General features: G+C 28.9%; 1 protein-coding gene across 1 annotated transcript; it reads right to left on the bottom strand.

Annotated features, from left to right (window-relative positions):
* Positions 1–3366: 3366 nt before the first annotated feature.
* LOC107934463 (UDP-glucuronate 4-epimerase 6-like) lies at positions 3367–5184 on the bottom strand. Its single transcript, NM_001327379.1, has one exon. The coding sequence runs from the start codon at positions 5098–5100 to the stop codon at positions 3739–3741; it is 1362 nt and encodes a 453-aa protein (NP_001314308.1). The 5' UTR covers positions 5101–5184; the 3' UTR covers positions 3367–3738.
* Between the last annotated feature and the right edge of the window lie 11863 nt (positions 5185–17047).

The raw sequence follows: 17047 nt of genomic DNA, 5'->3' as shown, positions 1-17047 counted from the left end.
CATTGCTTGGTTCGATTCTAACATGCTCTTCATTGCATGTATCTTTACTTTCGTTGCAGGGGAATTTCATGGCGTTTGCTTTCATTATAAGGTAAATGCAGACACGACTAAAGGTAAGATCACAGGTCACAGCCTAGTTTTAGTGAGTTTTTATCTCTTTCATTCGCTGAGATTCATACCCTATTGATCTTGATTTTTGAGCTTCGAATCTCAAGTCGAATCAACTTACCCTTTTATTGATCAAAGGGAGATTCTTTTCCTCGGATGAAATACAGTTTTTGCCAAATGTGAAGAAATACCTGTTCTACTGTGTATTTCACATTCCGAGAGTTATTGGCAATGCATGTTCTACTATGTATATACACATAAAAATAGGGCTAACTGTCCCGTATTCTGATGGTGTGATGTGACATGAAAGGCGAGCACATGAAAGTGCTAATGAGTATTCGACCAACTATGGGGAATGTCCTTTTTACAATGGATGTTCACTGACATTTCAGGGCTCATGCGTTTGTAAATATATTGATATATAATTTGTCTTCAAACTATAACTAAATTATCTAAGCTTTATTTTTGGTGAATGTACTTTAAAGGTCCCTTTATTTTAGGGATTTTATCAAAATATTTTTTGTATTATTAAATGAAATCAAATCATTTTCAAATTGAAATAGAGTTAACATTTATATTTTAAAAGTGTAATAACAAGAAGAAAAATGCGCAATAACTCTTGTAAAAAGTAAAAAATGAGAATATTCAAAATAATACATGCGTAAAAAATAATATTACAATCAAACATTATTTAATTTTGCAAATGATATTTTTGAAGTTTTTATAATTTTGTAAATGAAATATTTTGTTTATTAATGGAAAATATCATTCAATTTCCATGTTCATATCTTCAAGGTTTTGTCCTCGATTACGAAGAATGTTCAGGGTGCTTGATCGTGAGTAGTACCATTTTTTCGATGTAGTCTTTATATTTTGAAGATCGTGAGCCGAAAATAAAAAAAAATTGTAAATAGAGAATACTATTTTCGCATTCTTAATATTCAAACCCGAACATTTACTCTCTTTTTTTTTCATTAAAATAAATTTGATTCTCAATATATATTCATTTTCAACATTCAAACTCAAATCTCAGTGTAGATTCTCAAAATCTTTGAATATAATGTATTTTACTGTCACAAATTCAACTTTACAACTAATTAATGGAATAAACGAATGAATTAATTAATAAAACAAAAGTAAATTACAAGCCATCCTTTGGGGTTTAACACAACAAAATATGTTCTGTTTTTTTTGCTTTAAAACAACTCATGTTTGTGTAGTCCTTAAAGGTTGCTTCAACTTTAATTTATGGTCCCTCAAAAGAAAGAAAAAGATCTACATAAATTGTGCTGTGAATTATTATTATTAATAATAAATAATAATTCTCATTATTTGTGTTCTTAGATACATGAGATACACGTGATTAAACCGTTTGGTTGATAATTCACCTATTAATAATAATTGATAGTAAATTTATATTAGTGAATTTAAGACAATAATAAATTTAGATCTTAAAATAAAAATTGGATTTATCTGATTTGCTAAAATCTTAATTAAATCAAAACATGTGATTGATGATATGTTTTCATTTACACCAATTAAAATCGATGGAATTTCGGTGCTAAAAATTTATAAACCGATTTAATCGAGCTTGTATCGAATATCGAGGAGTTAATTTTGATTTAAGCTTATTACTATTTGAATTCGACTCGAGTCTATTACATTTATCTTCGAGAATGTTTAAGTTTTAGTGAAAGTATTATAGAGGTCTTTTCTATTCAGAAAAAAGAGTAAATTAGTCTTTATACGTTATATTAAAACTTAAAAGCAAATTGGTCTTTTTTTGTTAAAAATTTAATCATTTTGTCCTGTTAAAAACTAACGTAATTGACAGAATAACTAGATAATAACATGTGACATGTCATGTTTACCTCATATTGATGTATAATAACCAATTTACGCTTTAATATAACATAAAAAAAAATTAATTTATCTCAAAAAAATATAATACAAATTCTCAATATGTTAGCCTTCACTAACACGATCAAAAGCATGGTTGCCAAAATCTAATGTCGTATCCAAAATACGGGATCAATAATAATGCGAGAGACAAAAAAGGAAAAAAAAGACAGCGGGGGTCTTTTCGTTGTCTATTAACTAATTAATTAATTAATTAATTAATTAATTAAAAATTATTAGGTAAGAAAAGAGAAAAAGCTTGGTTCCCAAGTCTTCTACCCTGGAAAGTTCACCCAATTATTGTCTTTTGGAAAATTTAATTAATCAATTAAATCAACTTTATCATCCTTCAATTTTTCTTCCTTTTGGGGCTGAATATCTTTTTCATGTATTTAATCCAAATATGTAATCTTTAGAAATTGGACCCGGAGTAAATATTGTTAAATTCATCGCGGATTTATTGTTGGTATACTCTATTTTGATCCGATTTTAATTTATCCTAAAAATTAAAACTTGAATATCTTTTATGAGTGTTGGATACATCTATAATATTCCCGTATTGTAATGTTTGGTATTGATTAGTTATTTCTAATACGTTTGATGTAGATTTCGACATATAGACATAAAAGAAACATCCCACATAATTATTTTAGGGTTTACTGCATAATGTATTATAATTTTTTAAAAATAAATATATAAGATTCAAAAAATAACATCTCGCCTTTCCTTTCCCTTTTAAAAATTAAATAAATTTAAAATTCATCGACCAGTTTGAACTCTATTATTAAATAAAAGAATATCTAAACACCGAAGAATATAAAGATTACATAAACCCTCCATTTTGTACGGGGTTTGGGTTTTGTTACGTTTCATTGAGTATCACTACTCCGAGAAAGGCTAGACTAATTTATTTTTGTTTGAGTCCAAATTCCTCTAGTTCAAGCAATTCAATCGATTCTTACTTTTTATTACAATTTTTTGAGTATTTTATATGTCTACTTTACGGTCTATGTTTAAAATTATAATTATTTCTCTTAACAATATCATGATCTCTAAAATTCGAATATATCGTTACTAAATTAATGTTCAACTTTTTTTTAATATTTTTATTCTTTTTAATAGAATATCTAAAATTACCCATAACTTCTCATCAACTCTTAAATAAGAAGATAATACGCTTCAACAAACTCAAATTATATCTTCCTACGCCGATAACAATATCACTCAAGCCAAGATTCAATCCACTATCACCAAAAACAAAAACAACATTCATAACACAAAAAACTTAAAATCTTGACTAAGATATAAAACTCAAGATAAATACAGAAATGCATAAAAAGAAAGAATCTTATGTCATCATTGTTGTTCAATCACAAGTTCATTCTTTTCTTTTGATATGAAAAATCAACGGTCAAGACCTGCCCTTTTTCTTAAGCAGAGCCCACCAAATTATTACACCTCATCTCCACAGATCTACAACCTTTTCTCTCTCCCTTTCATAATTGTGTCCCCCCCTTTTTTTTTTCTTCACATTTCCTATATATTTCATCAAAATCTATATATAAAAATCTATAAATTTATATATTCTACATGAACGAGAATTGCAACAATTTTGATCCCTTTTCTTTTTTTTTGGTTTTCTTTTTTACATCAATATAACCATTAAATAACAATGAAAAATTAAAAAGGACCGGGCAGCAGCCATGGAAATGAAAATATGAAAGCTTGTTCTTAACTGGATTCATCGAAATGTTGGGTTTCTTTCGAGTGTTTCGATTCAATCCCAAAGTAATTCACGTACCATTTCACGAATTTTCTCAACCCAGAAGATAAATCCGTGGTGGGTTTATACCCAAAATCCTTGTAAGCTAACGTGACATTGGCATGTGTGTAGGGGACATCACCATTTCTGGGCAACGTAACCACATGTTTCTTGGCTTTTGTGTTGAGTAATCCTTCTAAAATCGAGACTAATCGGCCGACGGGAACAGGGGAAGTGTTTCCCAAGTTGTAAACCCTTAATTGAGCCGGTCCTTTCTTTTTTCCGCCGCTACCGGTGCTTTTTTCCGCCGTGTCTAACGCTCCTAAGCAACCTTTCACAACGTCGTCGATGTAAGTGAAGTCACGCGCCACCGCTTTTTGATCTTGGGTTCTGTAGATATCAATGGGTTTCCCTTGAAGAATATCTTTAGTGAAAAAGAAGTAAGCCATATCGGGTCTTCCCCATGGACCATAAACGGTGAAGAATCTAAGTCCGGTGAGGGAAAGGCCGTATATATGGTTATAAGTATGAGCGATTTCCTCACCGGCTTTTTTCGTTGCGGCGTAAAGACTCGCCGGACGGTCAGTTCTATCACGTTCGGAGAATGGGTTTTCAGTGTTGAGTCCATAAACGGAGCTCGACGAAGCCCAAACGATCGCCGGTTGTGGATTCACCGCTTTGGCTACTTCAAGTAAGTTCACAAACCCAGCAATGTTCGACTTAACGTACGACTGTGGGTTTTGCATGGCGTACCGTACACCGGCCTGTGCCGCTAAGTGAAGCACATGAGTGAACGGGACGACGTCGAACAGCTTCGTCAACAACGGGCCGTCGTTCAAATCCCCTTCGACGATGAAAATTTGGTGTTTGCTTAACAGATTCTGCCTCGCCCTTTTCAACGAAGGATCGTAATAATCGTTAAAATTATCCAATCCCAAAACCCCATCGCCGCGTTTTTTCAAAGCAAGTGAACAGTGAGAACCGATGAACCCAGCGGCGCCGGTGACCAAAACAGAAAACCCATTAACCCTACGTGGAGTCGAAGAGTGACGGACTTGTTTCTCCCACGCCGCACCACCAACGAGGGAAGAACCGGAGAAAAGTGAAGTTGAAAGAAAGCTATGACGGTGATGATGGTGAGGTGCACTGTGGGTATTATCCGAAAGTGGAGGGTAATTAATGGTGAAAAACAAGATCAAAACTAAAGCAATAAGAAGGGTAACACGAAATAGAAATTTAGATGAAGCATTCAACAACTTCGTACTATGGACTTTACGAATATAGCTATTGTATCGTTCTAATTTCATGGGTTTGCTTGTATCTGTTGGCATTTTCTTTAAAATTTGTTGTTTGGGAAGAAAGAAAATGAGAGAAAAATGAAGGGCTCAATTGAAAGAAAAATAACTTTGATTTTCTTTTCCTTTTTTTTTCTTTTGAGGATGAGCCCTGAAGTTGTGAAGGGTGTAGAGGGGTAGATTATAAAGAGAGAGAGAGAAGGGGAAAATGAAAATAAAATAAAATAAATAAAATAAAATAGAAATTAGGGGAAAGGGAGTTGGTATTGGTTGGAAATCACTTTCTGTTTTTGGGTTCTTTTTAACTAGCTTTGCCTTAACTAATATAATATGTTACAATATATGATATAATTATATACTATATCTGTTGAGTCTGGTGATAAGAAAGTTCGATTGCTATTTAAGTAAAGTTTCAATTTTGGGTTTTTTCGATATTATTTATGTTTGTTTTATAATTTTTATTTAGGGTTTATAATTATTTTTTGTTCGAGCACGGTATTTATCATTTAAAAGTGAAATGAGTGAATATGAAAGTTTATAATGTGCTTCAGTATGCTCAAATAATACCTATGTCAATCGAACTAAAACTCAATCGGTATTATATTATTTATCTGACACTTAATCGATATGGGTTTAAAAAAGTATTATTTATTTTACGATTTAGTTTTTATGTAAATCATATTATACCAAATTTAACTAGAGACATTAATATACATTATGATTTGTGGGGATTAAATTGCAAATGGAAAGTGAGCAATAAATTGGATGACAAAAATGGGTATTTGATTTTCAATAATAATTATGATAATGTAAGAAAAATCGATGCATTAACTTATCATACATTGATGTAAATGCGTAGTAAAAGAGAGACTGGGATATTTGCAATTGCCAGCTATGCCGTTTTGAGGAACCCCCATTTTCTCCCCATGTGCTCCACACGTGTTGCTATTTTTAGACCAATTTCCCATAGATTTTATTATTATTATTATTGTTGTTCCATTTTTAATTACCAAATCTAATTTTTTCCATAAATAAATGTAACAACTACTAGACTTCTTGTTACTTCTAGATGGACTGTAAAAATTTATTGATGTAACTAAAATTAAATTAGTTGTTGTAATAATGAAAATCGAAAATTATAGTTAAGCTCGAATCAAACTTGACTCGATTTGATTTTTCAATTCGTTTTAGTGTTGAAATAATAAAGGGTTATTTACCCAACAGGTATTAGTATTGTTATCAATATAAAAGGATGTAGGTTCGAGTGCGCTTAATCATATATTTTATATTTGATAACTAAATTGATTAAATTTATATAAATTTTTTAGAAAAACTCTAATCTTCTCATTATCCAATAAATAAAAAAATGGACCGACCCATATGTAAAACTTGTGGGCAGAGCAGTCCATTAAATTCACTGAAAAAATAAAAAAAAATTAAATAATCAAATTTAGAAGGCATTTTCTGGGGAAGGTTAGGTTTAAATTTTAAACTAAAAATTAAAAAAAAATTAAGATTAATTTTTTAAAATATTTTATTAAACTAAATAAAAATACCTACAACCATGTGGCCCATGAATCATGACTTGTATTAAACTTAGGTCAACAATTAATAAAACCCTGTTTTACTTTTTTGTAATTTTTAATTTTCAAATGTATATTTATGACCGACAAAGAATTTAAGGTTTCGATTCATATTCTAATTTTTGTTTTCAAAAATTAAATTACTCTAATTTTATATAAAATTTTTAAATATTTTATTTTTAATATATAAAAAAAATAGATTCTATTACTGCAAGACAAGAAACTTGCCGTGTCGGTGGTCATAATCATGACTTTCCTTTCTTTTTTTTGGTGAGCTGGGAGTAGTTTTTTTTTTCTTCCAAAAAAGTAGTCGTTTATTTCCTTTCCTATTTTCTACTGAATTTTTTTAATTAAATTATAAATTTATAAGAGATTAATTATTGTATTATTATTTAATATATTATTTTTAGGTCAAAATTTGTGATTTAGTATATATAAGTTAAAAGTTAAAAATTTTAGTCCAATTAGGTTTGCTTATCAAGTTCTCGATGATTTACTTTTTGATGTAATTACATGATTAATTTTGACTAATAAATAATATTAACAGTGTCAACGATAATACGAGATTTTTAAATTAGGAAATGAATAAGAGAGTTTAGTTTTTATTTAACTTTCTCGGCTAAAAATATTATTTGGTACGTGAGCTTGATACTTTTTTTAAAATATGGTACTTGTATTTGGTAAAATTATACGTTTTGGTACCTAAAGATAACAATGTTAAATTTTTAGTGTTTAATTTGGGTTGTAGGGTTGATTTGATGAAATTTTTAATCAACTAATAATATTAGTTATTAATTTTTATCAAATCAATCCTAATCACAAACATCATGCTACATTTAACAAATTAAACACGAAATTAAACAGATTCACAAATAAAATTGAATTTATTCTACTAGCAAGATCATGAAAATTCAAATATAATAATAGCAATGAACTTTCATTGAGTAAATCCTAAAGCACGAATTAAACACTAAAAAGTCGATCTTATTACATATGGATACCAAAATATACAATTTTACCAAAAATAAGTATCTCAGTGGACAAAAAACAAAAGTATCAAATTTTAAAAAAGTGTCAAACAATGGTACTAAATAATGTAATCTAAAAACAAGGACTTGCGGCATAATTTTACCATTTTTAATACTTTTTTTTAAATAAGTTAATATTATGACACTAAAATTGGTTTGAAAATGAAAACCATATTTCCAGCCCTATGATTAATTCCATTTATCACTCAAAAAACGACTTGAAAAAAAAAACAAAGGATTAATTACAGATGCAAACCCCCAATTAATTTCATCAAGAAAATGACTTTTTGGGCAAAACAAATTCATGTGCAAATTAACTATGGAAAAAATGACTTTGAAACCCTAAATTAAATATTCATATTAACTACGTGATTTTGGCTTGGAAACCCTAAATTTAATGGGTGAACCATGATCTAGATTCAATGTAATTCTAGTAAATTAATATTTTGGATTTCTTAGCTTGAAATTGACTACTTAATGAATGTTGTAGATCCAATATTAAATAATTTGTTTGAAGATCTCTTTAATAATTAAGTGTTCCCTTTCTTGGAAATAAAAACGGGAATATACTCATATGAAGTGGGAAAATTAGTGTTATATTCATATTGTATAAATTAATTTATTGTATCCTTACGATGTGGGTAGAAATTGTACGTAAGAATTTAATATAAAAATTAAATATGATTATGGTTGAACGGGTAAAGTTGAGATAATGAAGATCATGAAGTTTAAGGTTCAAATCTCAATATTTGTATGTTTATAAAAAGATAAAAATAACCTCAAAAATAATAATTGTCACTATGTAAAAATAATGAGCTTTTAATAATTTCAGAACTGAGTTAGAACTCAGTCGATGGGTGATACGAACGTAATCAAACTCTTAAATAATAAAATATAGATGGGCAATGGGTTGCTGGATACAATTGGTTTTTGGGGTTTTGCTCAGTATTTTATGCTGAATTATGGGAAATTTTAGATGGTCTAACTTTCACTCAAAGAGAGGGACGCAAGAAGATTTTCATTCATACAGACAATTTAGAGATTGTCAAAGCTCTTCAAGATATTCATCTGACTGAATTAACTTCAGCCTTGGCTAGAAGAATCCATATGATTTTACAAACCATGGAGCAATGGGAGTTCAAGTATATTTTTAGAGAGAGAAATCAAGTTCAGGATAGACTAGCCAAATTGGTTTCGGAGAGTAACGCAACTATGTAAGTGTTTGAAAAGGTCCTAGAGGAGTTAGTAGCCGTTGTTGATATTGCTAGAGCAACAAATACTAATGTTGGTTAGGTGGAGTGGTAAATAGTTTGATGCTTCTTGGTAAGGTTTAGGGTACGGTGAATTTGGAAAAAAAACTTTTAGGGGATCAGAATTAAATTATAAATTTTTATGAGTTAAAATGTAATTTCACCATTGTATTAGCTAATATATTTATAATTTTCAAAGGGCTAAATTAAAATCTTACCATTTTTTAGAGTCAAAGTACAATTTTACCATTATTAATTTATAATTTTATACATTTAAAAGGATAATAATCACCATATTTTAATTTTAGGAGGGGTCAAGGCCCTACCTATCCCCCTCTCGCCGCCCTTGGTCTAAGGTTTGAATTTTGTAAATGTAGAAAACAATGCTGGAAGCTTTACTCCTCGAATGAAGATCCATCTTAACTCGACATTGGATTTAGTAGAAACTTAGAGTCTGTTTGATTGCCAGTAAAATATTTTTTGGAAAATGATTTCGGGAAAATGTTTTACTTTTCTGTAAAATGATTTACTGAAAAATATTAGTTAGGTATATTAACTTTATTGTTAATATACCTAAAATGTAACCCATTTTCCCTTATTTTAGAGTTCATTTTCCAAATGAAAAATGTTTTCTGCCAATCAAACGCTGGAAAAGTTGGAAATGATTTTTCGAAAAATCAATTCCTTCAATCAAACAGACCCTTAATGTAATTATCGGATACCGAAATATATATATTAGATAAACAGAAAAAGAAAAAGTTGGATTTGAATAGCTCAATTATTTTATTCTTATAAAAGACCAAAGTGAATGAATGTAAAGGAGACCCACGCAAGGGTTGACGTAGGACATGGGTACTAAAAACAGGACCAAAAGTGTCATTATCCCCTATTGTGCAAGAAGCTAAGTGGGAAATGCATGGGAAGGTTCGTAGCTCCAATGCCCACTCTTCATATCTTTTTAGGGTCACCTCCCCTGGTCACATGGGAAGATATAAATGCAAATTTTTATTATAAAAAATATATAAATATAATAAGTTATATCATATATATACTCTTTTAATATATATAATTTGATGCATTAAGAAATTAGAAAATTATATTAAAAAAAAGACTAGGTAAAAAAATTAAAATAATAAAACTTGAGAGACCAAAATAAATATTTTACCATTTTTTAAAGTATTTCAGAAGTCCCTTTATTATAGGGATCCGATTAAATTAGTCCCTATATTATTAAATGAATCGATGTAGTTCTTATACTATTAGAAAGAATAAAATAGATTACAGTTAACATTTACTGTTTAGTAGGGTTAATATTTTTAAAATTTTTACGATTTTGTAAATGGAACTTTTTGTTTGGAATTGATTTGTAGCTGAACCCAATAATTAATCTTCCGTATTCTGTAGACCCATTAAAGGGGTAGACGCTGGCCATGAGTTTTAAAGCTGCTCCATACCTAGAGCAGGATTGAACCCTCGACCACTTATTAAGATAAGAGAAACGTTCTAAATACTATAATATATGTAAGTTTAAAATTTTATAAATGGAAACAAATCTATAGAGAAAGATATGGCAACACCCAAATGTTAATTGCAAACAGATTTAGGGTCAACCGTTCCATGTTGGGTACTTCACTTAAGACTTTTGAACAGCCATTCACATTCTTCTGACTTCCATTAATGATTTTGATTAAATTATAAACAAATTTAGGGTCAACAACTATATGCTATAATTTTCTTAAATTTTATTTTTTTCCTTAATACTTAATTTAACCCAATTTAAATATTCGAATCGATCACATAAATTTTAAATTTATTTAAATAAAAAAACCATAATTCGCGTTTGTTCATCAATAAATATATTTTATCACTGATTTTAATCTCGATTTTATTTAGAGGCTGACAAAAGTGGTTTAAAGTACTAGTAGTTGAAATTCATGTGCCCACAATTTGGATTTTTGGCATTAGTAGTTGAAATATTACGCGTTTTGTTTTTTTTGGCTCGAGGGGGGCATTATAATAAATAAGAATACACCACAATGGAGTTGTAATGTTGTAAAAGTCTTAAGTTGGAACTAGCTTTCAAAATTTTAGAAGATTCATATATATATATATGAAATCCTCTGATTTTTTATAATTATATTGAATTTTGATTAAATTTGGAGTTGAGTCAAACTAGATTTTTAAATAAAAATAAATTTAATTTTTGAAAAATTTACTTAAAGGACATCGAATTTCTTACCATTTGACTTAATAAATATGGATATATGGTATATTATATTTAAGCACTTTGTTGAATTGGTGTCACTCTTAATTGGGCTACCGACTCAATTATGAAATTACAAAACCGTCCCTTCTTTTAAATTATAATTTAATATTATTATTGAGTCTTAGCTCGAGGATGTGAGTTCAAGTACGTTGAAACGCATTATCCTCCTACTTATGGGTTAGGAATGGACTATGGGTAGTTCTAGACTTTCTGTCAAAATGAGCAGATATGATCAAAAACCTATAATAAAATTATTCAAAAAATAGAAAATAAAACAAAACAATTGTAAATTTATAAATACAGAGATCGAACATATAATATTTTATTTCACTCACATTATGAGTGTAACAAAATCGAATATATATATATATATATAAGAAATGCAGCTTAAATTAATAAGACAAGAGTGTTTTGACTGTAAAATATAGAGAATATGGAGATGTGGGTGGTGATGGACCATCTTCATTGAATTCCTTCATATGGATAAGATTGTTAGATCATACCCCAACAAGATTCTCAGTGAATTACAAACTAATGTTCCAAAATTTGCTGCTTTTCTCTTTTGGTCTTTGTTTTTCATGGGTGAGTATTAAACTATACACTAGCTTTGACTTAAGCCACTGAAATATAGTAGTTAATTTGTTCATACTAAGTTGTTTGATTCTTGGAACTATGGGTATCAATTGCTTTAAATTATTGTAATATATATAGCTAAACTACACCCATCATCACTTTAAATTAGGGGCTATTCTATTTTCATCATTTCGAATATCTTTTTTTTTAATTTTGTCATTTTAAATAAGATAATTGTGCGAATTAGTCACTATCATTAAATTTTTTACTTTCTTTTAACGGATTGCTGACGTGACACATTAACTCAATATTGAGTGATTGAATAGTGACATTTTTCGGTTAACTTTTGACTAAAGTTCAAGGAGAAAAAGTTTTGGACATGTGCCTGCAAATATCTATGCTTAAATCATTATCTTCGGACATACACAATGGTGAAACGTGCCAATAAATTTTGGGTGCCTAATTAAAATGTTGAAAAAGTTCGAAGAGTCTAATTAAAACTTAAAAAAAAAGGTGTTTAATGAAAGTTTCTAAAAGTTTCGAGAGACCTAATTAAAATTTAAAACTTTTGAAGGGCATGATAATAATTGTTAAGATCATGACATACAATTATTAAAAGAGATTGGAGATGTTCATACATCTCGTCATGAGTGTACAAGTATTCAAAATTAAGGTTAACAAAGGACCTCTCATGAAAACTAGAAATCTAAATCATTTATTGTTGAGATGTATGATTTATTTTAATAAATTTTATGTGACTATTTTAAGTTAAAAAAACATTATTTAATATTGAAATTATTAATCAATATCTTGATAGTGATTAAATTAACATTTATAAAAGCATATAATTAATATATTATTTTTTGAATTTATATTCGATACATTAACATTATATAATTTTATACGCTATCAGCTAATTAAATATATTCACGATCCATACATCAAATATAAATACAATTTTTTAATATAATAAAATTGAGTTATAGTATACACTAGGTTAAATTCTGCTATTAGTCCTTATAACATACACAAAAGTTGTGAAATTTTAAATTTTCAATAATCAGCAAACGATAACTGTTAAATTCATTATGTTCTGTTATTTTCAAAATCTAATGCGGCAAATATATTATCACGTGTGTAATGCTATGTCAACTTGTTATTTTCACATATTATTCACTAAAAATCTAATTAATGGATTAATGACTATCATTTGAGTCAAGAATGAGATTTTAAAATTCGAAAAGTACAAAAACTTAGAATGATCCGATTAGAGAATATGAACTAAATCTATAGCTGTACGCATAGTATAACACAATTAATCGAATTTAACCACAATTAATCGAATTTAACCCAACGAAATTAGCTACTGCTGTTTGGGTCATGACTAAAACTTTAAATTTCAAAAAATACAGAAACTAAAATTGACCAATTTAAAAAAATAGAAAAGCTAAATCCACAATTTTTATGAAATACAAGGACTAATAATAAAATTTAACCTAGCTGTTAACCGATCCATATATTTACGTTGGTTGAAAATCATGGTCAAAAACATGTTGAGACAAAATTATTGCATGCGTACGTATTGAATAATGCAATGAAATGAGAACATTGCGTGTGGGCTATTATTTCCACAAAGAGATGGGATATGTATGTCTTATCTTACGTAACGGTAGACTAGCATTAATGTCGATATGGTTGAGGTCTTAAGATTTTAAGCGTAAGGATTCGAATTTTTTAATTAATTTGGGTTAAATTAATTGTTGAAATTATTTATTTAATACTTATAATAATTCATTCGAATTAATAATATTAATTTTATATTATGTAAATTCCACGATATGGGTGAAAAATATAATTATATAATAAATATATTTATAAAAAATTGATATCAATAACAAATAAGGCTTTGATTAAACGATGAAGTGTGTATATATTCCTCATTATTTAACTAAGTTGGTGTCCAGTTGACTCGCGACAACGACTCAATCAAGTGATTAATATATAATTTAATTTGGAAAAATATGACACCTCTATGTTTATAATGTCATTATTTAAGTCAAATGGTTAATTATTCAAGTTAAAATATTGATGTGGATTAAAAAAAGAAAGAAAGGAAAAACACAATTTTAAAATTTTAACTCACTTTGCTAGGGTTAAATATTAAATTTATACATGAACGTTTAATGTGAAATTTGATACATGAAACTTTAATTTTGGTTCAATTGTACACATTTAAAGAAATAAATAAATTAATACATTTATTTTCATATTGGATTGGATTAATATCATTGTTTGTATAGATAATATATCAACGTAAAATGATGTTATTTCAATCACACAATGAAAATCATAATTTGATGAAAATAAAAGTCAAAGATTAAGGTATAAACACCTTTGAAAATTAGAAATCCCTCTCTTTATCTTGAGATTGAAGTTCCTTTAGCTAAAAATAGCAGAGATAAAAAGGAAGATGCTAAAGTGGTGTGGAGCCAACATTTTGACCAAAATTTGCCATTTCATATTTGATAAAGCAATTTGGTGGGGGACTTTCTCAAATTTTAATGATTCCATTCCCTGCTTGAAATCCGGGTTTAGCTTGCATTCATGGTTTTCTCCCAATTGCCTTTCTTTTTTTAAATTATTATGAAAACGGTTCAATTAGTTCACTCGATTGATAAAAAGTCGAAAAAAAGGCTTTTGAGGTCAGCTGGTTGGAAAAGGGAGGGGAATTCGAGTGAGAATTAGTTTATTCTCTTGATTGTATTTTAAAGAGGTATTTAAGAGTATTCTCTTTTTTTTAGAGAAAAAGCATTATAAAGAACTACTTAGATAAAAACTCAAGCCTCCAAGGAGGTGTTTCAAAAAATTGAAGGTCATCGTTGTAACCGATCATCATTTTAGCTAGCCTATCAACATCTTTTGAGTTCTCTTGAAACATGATGAATCGATCAATGCACTGTCTTAGTCAATAAGAGATGAATTCTTCTGACCAAAGCTAAACTTGAATCTTTTGTAGACTTGCTTTGTAGAGCTTGTACCGCCTGATCTTAACTATCTGAAAAAATTATCAACCTGTCGAATCATCTGTCCAGTGCAATCAACATACCATTCCAAAATGCCCTATAATTCCGCATCTAAAATAAAACATATTCCAATAAATTAACCAATTGTAAACCAGGTTCCAACACCCATACCTATCTCGTAGAACCCCCTATCAAGGCAGCCTCGGTCTCCCCTTTAATTACACCATCAGTATTCAATTGAATCCAATTCTCAAGTAAAGGTGTGACTCAGTTTGATACTAACTGTCTCGGGTACTTGCCTTATTGAGTGAGGTGTATTGTTTAGCCCAACTGTATGAAACTTTGACCCACTCCTCAACTCTCCACGACGTTCCTTGGAAGACAGATAAATTACGATTTTTTCAAATACGTCATGCAACCATACCAAAGAAACATTGCCAATCCACTCCTTCCATTTGCATTCCAAGTTTATTGAAAAAATTGGCAACTATCCATCATGCAATCCCTAGATGAGAAAGCATTGAACTTATCTTCTGGTATTATTCTAGACCGTATGTCTTTAGCTTCAGGACAATCGCGTATGACGTGTTAGATATCTTTAGAAGTATATCCGTAAAAACAATAAGTACCGTCTGACAATATAAAATATGTGACTGATAATATAAGCTGCCGGGATACGATTATTAAATATGTGAATGATATGTAACAACAATCCTTAACGTGAGGTTATTCCATCTCAATATTCAACAATTATTTTAAAAAGAAAGTAACAATGGGTACATGTTACAATAAATATTTTGGTTAATTGATGGAGATAATTCCAATGGGTGCACAAAGTTATTTACTAAGATTAATGCATGAACTTTTAAGAGTGCTTCATGTGATTGTACTATGTATTTTTTTTTGTTGTTCATTTGTACTAGGGTTTTGTTTTTTAGTATAAAGGGAGTAAACTTTAAGACGATAAAATTGTGCGAGGCAATGAACTCTTTTACCTTCATCATAGTATGAGGGCGGTGCTATCACATGAGTCCTAGAAATTGTAAATAATATTAATAACATTAATAAAATTCAAGTGTGAGTTAGATCTATACTTAGATTGGGTTTGAAGGGTTGGTTTTGTTTGGCATAAATTTAAATTAAATAATTTTAAAATATTTTATTTTGTCGAGTTTGAACTATTGTTTTTATTTCGGTTTAGATAAAAATAGATGTTATCAATAAGTTTTAGAGAAAATCATATAAAAATAAGTTGATTGAGTCTTAGTTCGATTGGCATGAACATCATTGCCAACGCAAAAGGACGTGGACTCAAATGCACTGAAGCACATTATCTTCTTATTTATGGGTTAGGAAGAAACCAATAGCAGATATAAACAGAATCTATAAATTTTATTTTATTTAAAAAAAAAACTTTTTTCCCTTTATTCATGTTTGACAAGATTACCTATCTAACTTCACCTCTTTAATTTATTTATTTTTTTACTTTTTTAATGTTTTTTTCAAGTAAGAAGGAGATAAAATCACGTGAATTATTCTATCAAGAAATATCATCAAAGAGTAAGGTAGATTCACATGAGATTCCTATTTATATCTATGATTAATATTTCATTATGTCAATGCTCAATCAAGATTTCATTGCTAAATAGAAAGGCTATTAGCATAATTAGGTGAAATAGGGATTATAGACCAATTTGACACTTCTTCTAGGTGTGAAGACTATGCTACCATGTCCAACCAACTTTACCAAATATAAACTTTTATTAAGCTTTATATACATATATGTTCACTTATATAAGTAATTAAGAGCTAGCTAAATTATACTTGGGTCAAGTTATATATAGATAATTAAAAAAATATTATCAAATATTTTAGTTTACGTCAAATTTTACTATTAATCCGTATATTTTACAAAAGTTATTGGTCATTTTTATTTCTTGCAATTTTTGATAAATTTATTAAGTTAAGTTATGTTATTTTTAAAATTTGATGCGATAAACATATTATCGTATGTATAATGCTTTATCAGCTTGTTATTTCTACATATTACTCATTAGAAATCTAATTAATAGATTGACAATTGTTATTTGCATCAAGACTGAAATTTCAGAATTAAAAAAAAAAGTATAGGGACTTAGAATGATTCAATTGGAGAATATGGACTAAATATACAATTGTACACATGGCGACTAGTAATTTAATTTAACCAAATGGATCTAACCACTACTGTTCGGGCGAGGATTACAACTTCAAAATTCGA

The sequence above is a fragment of the Gossypium hirsutum genome, chromosome D02, assembly GCF_007990345.1.
Source record: "Gossypium hirsutum isolate 1008001.06 chromosome D02, Gossypium_hirsutum_v2.1, whole genome shotgun sequence".
NCBI lineage: Eukaryota > Viridiplantae > Streptophyta > Magnoliopsida > Malvales > Malvaceae > Gossypium > Gossypium hirsutum.
The sequence above is the reverse complement of the archived record's forward strand: the minus strand, read 5'-3'. Positions and strand labels throughout refer to the sequence as shown.

What these genes read in the sequence shown, in the direction of transcription:
- LOC107934463 (NM_001327379.1), bottom strand. Translation starts at nt 5,100, where the DNA reads ATGCCAACAGATACAAGCAAACCCATGAAATTAGAACGATACAATAGC.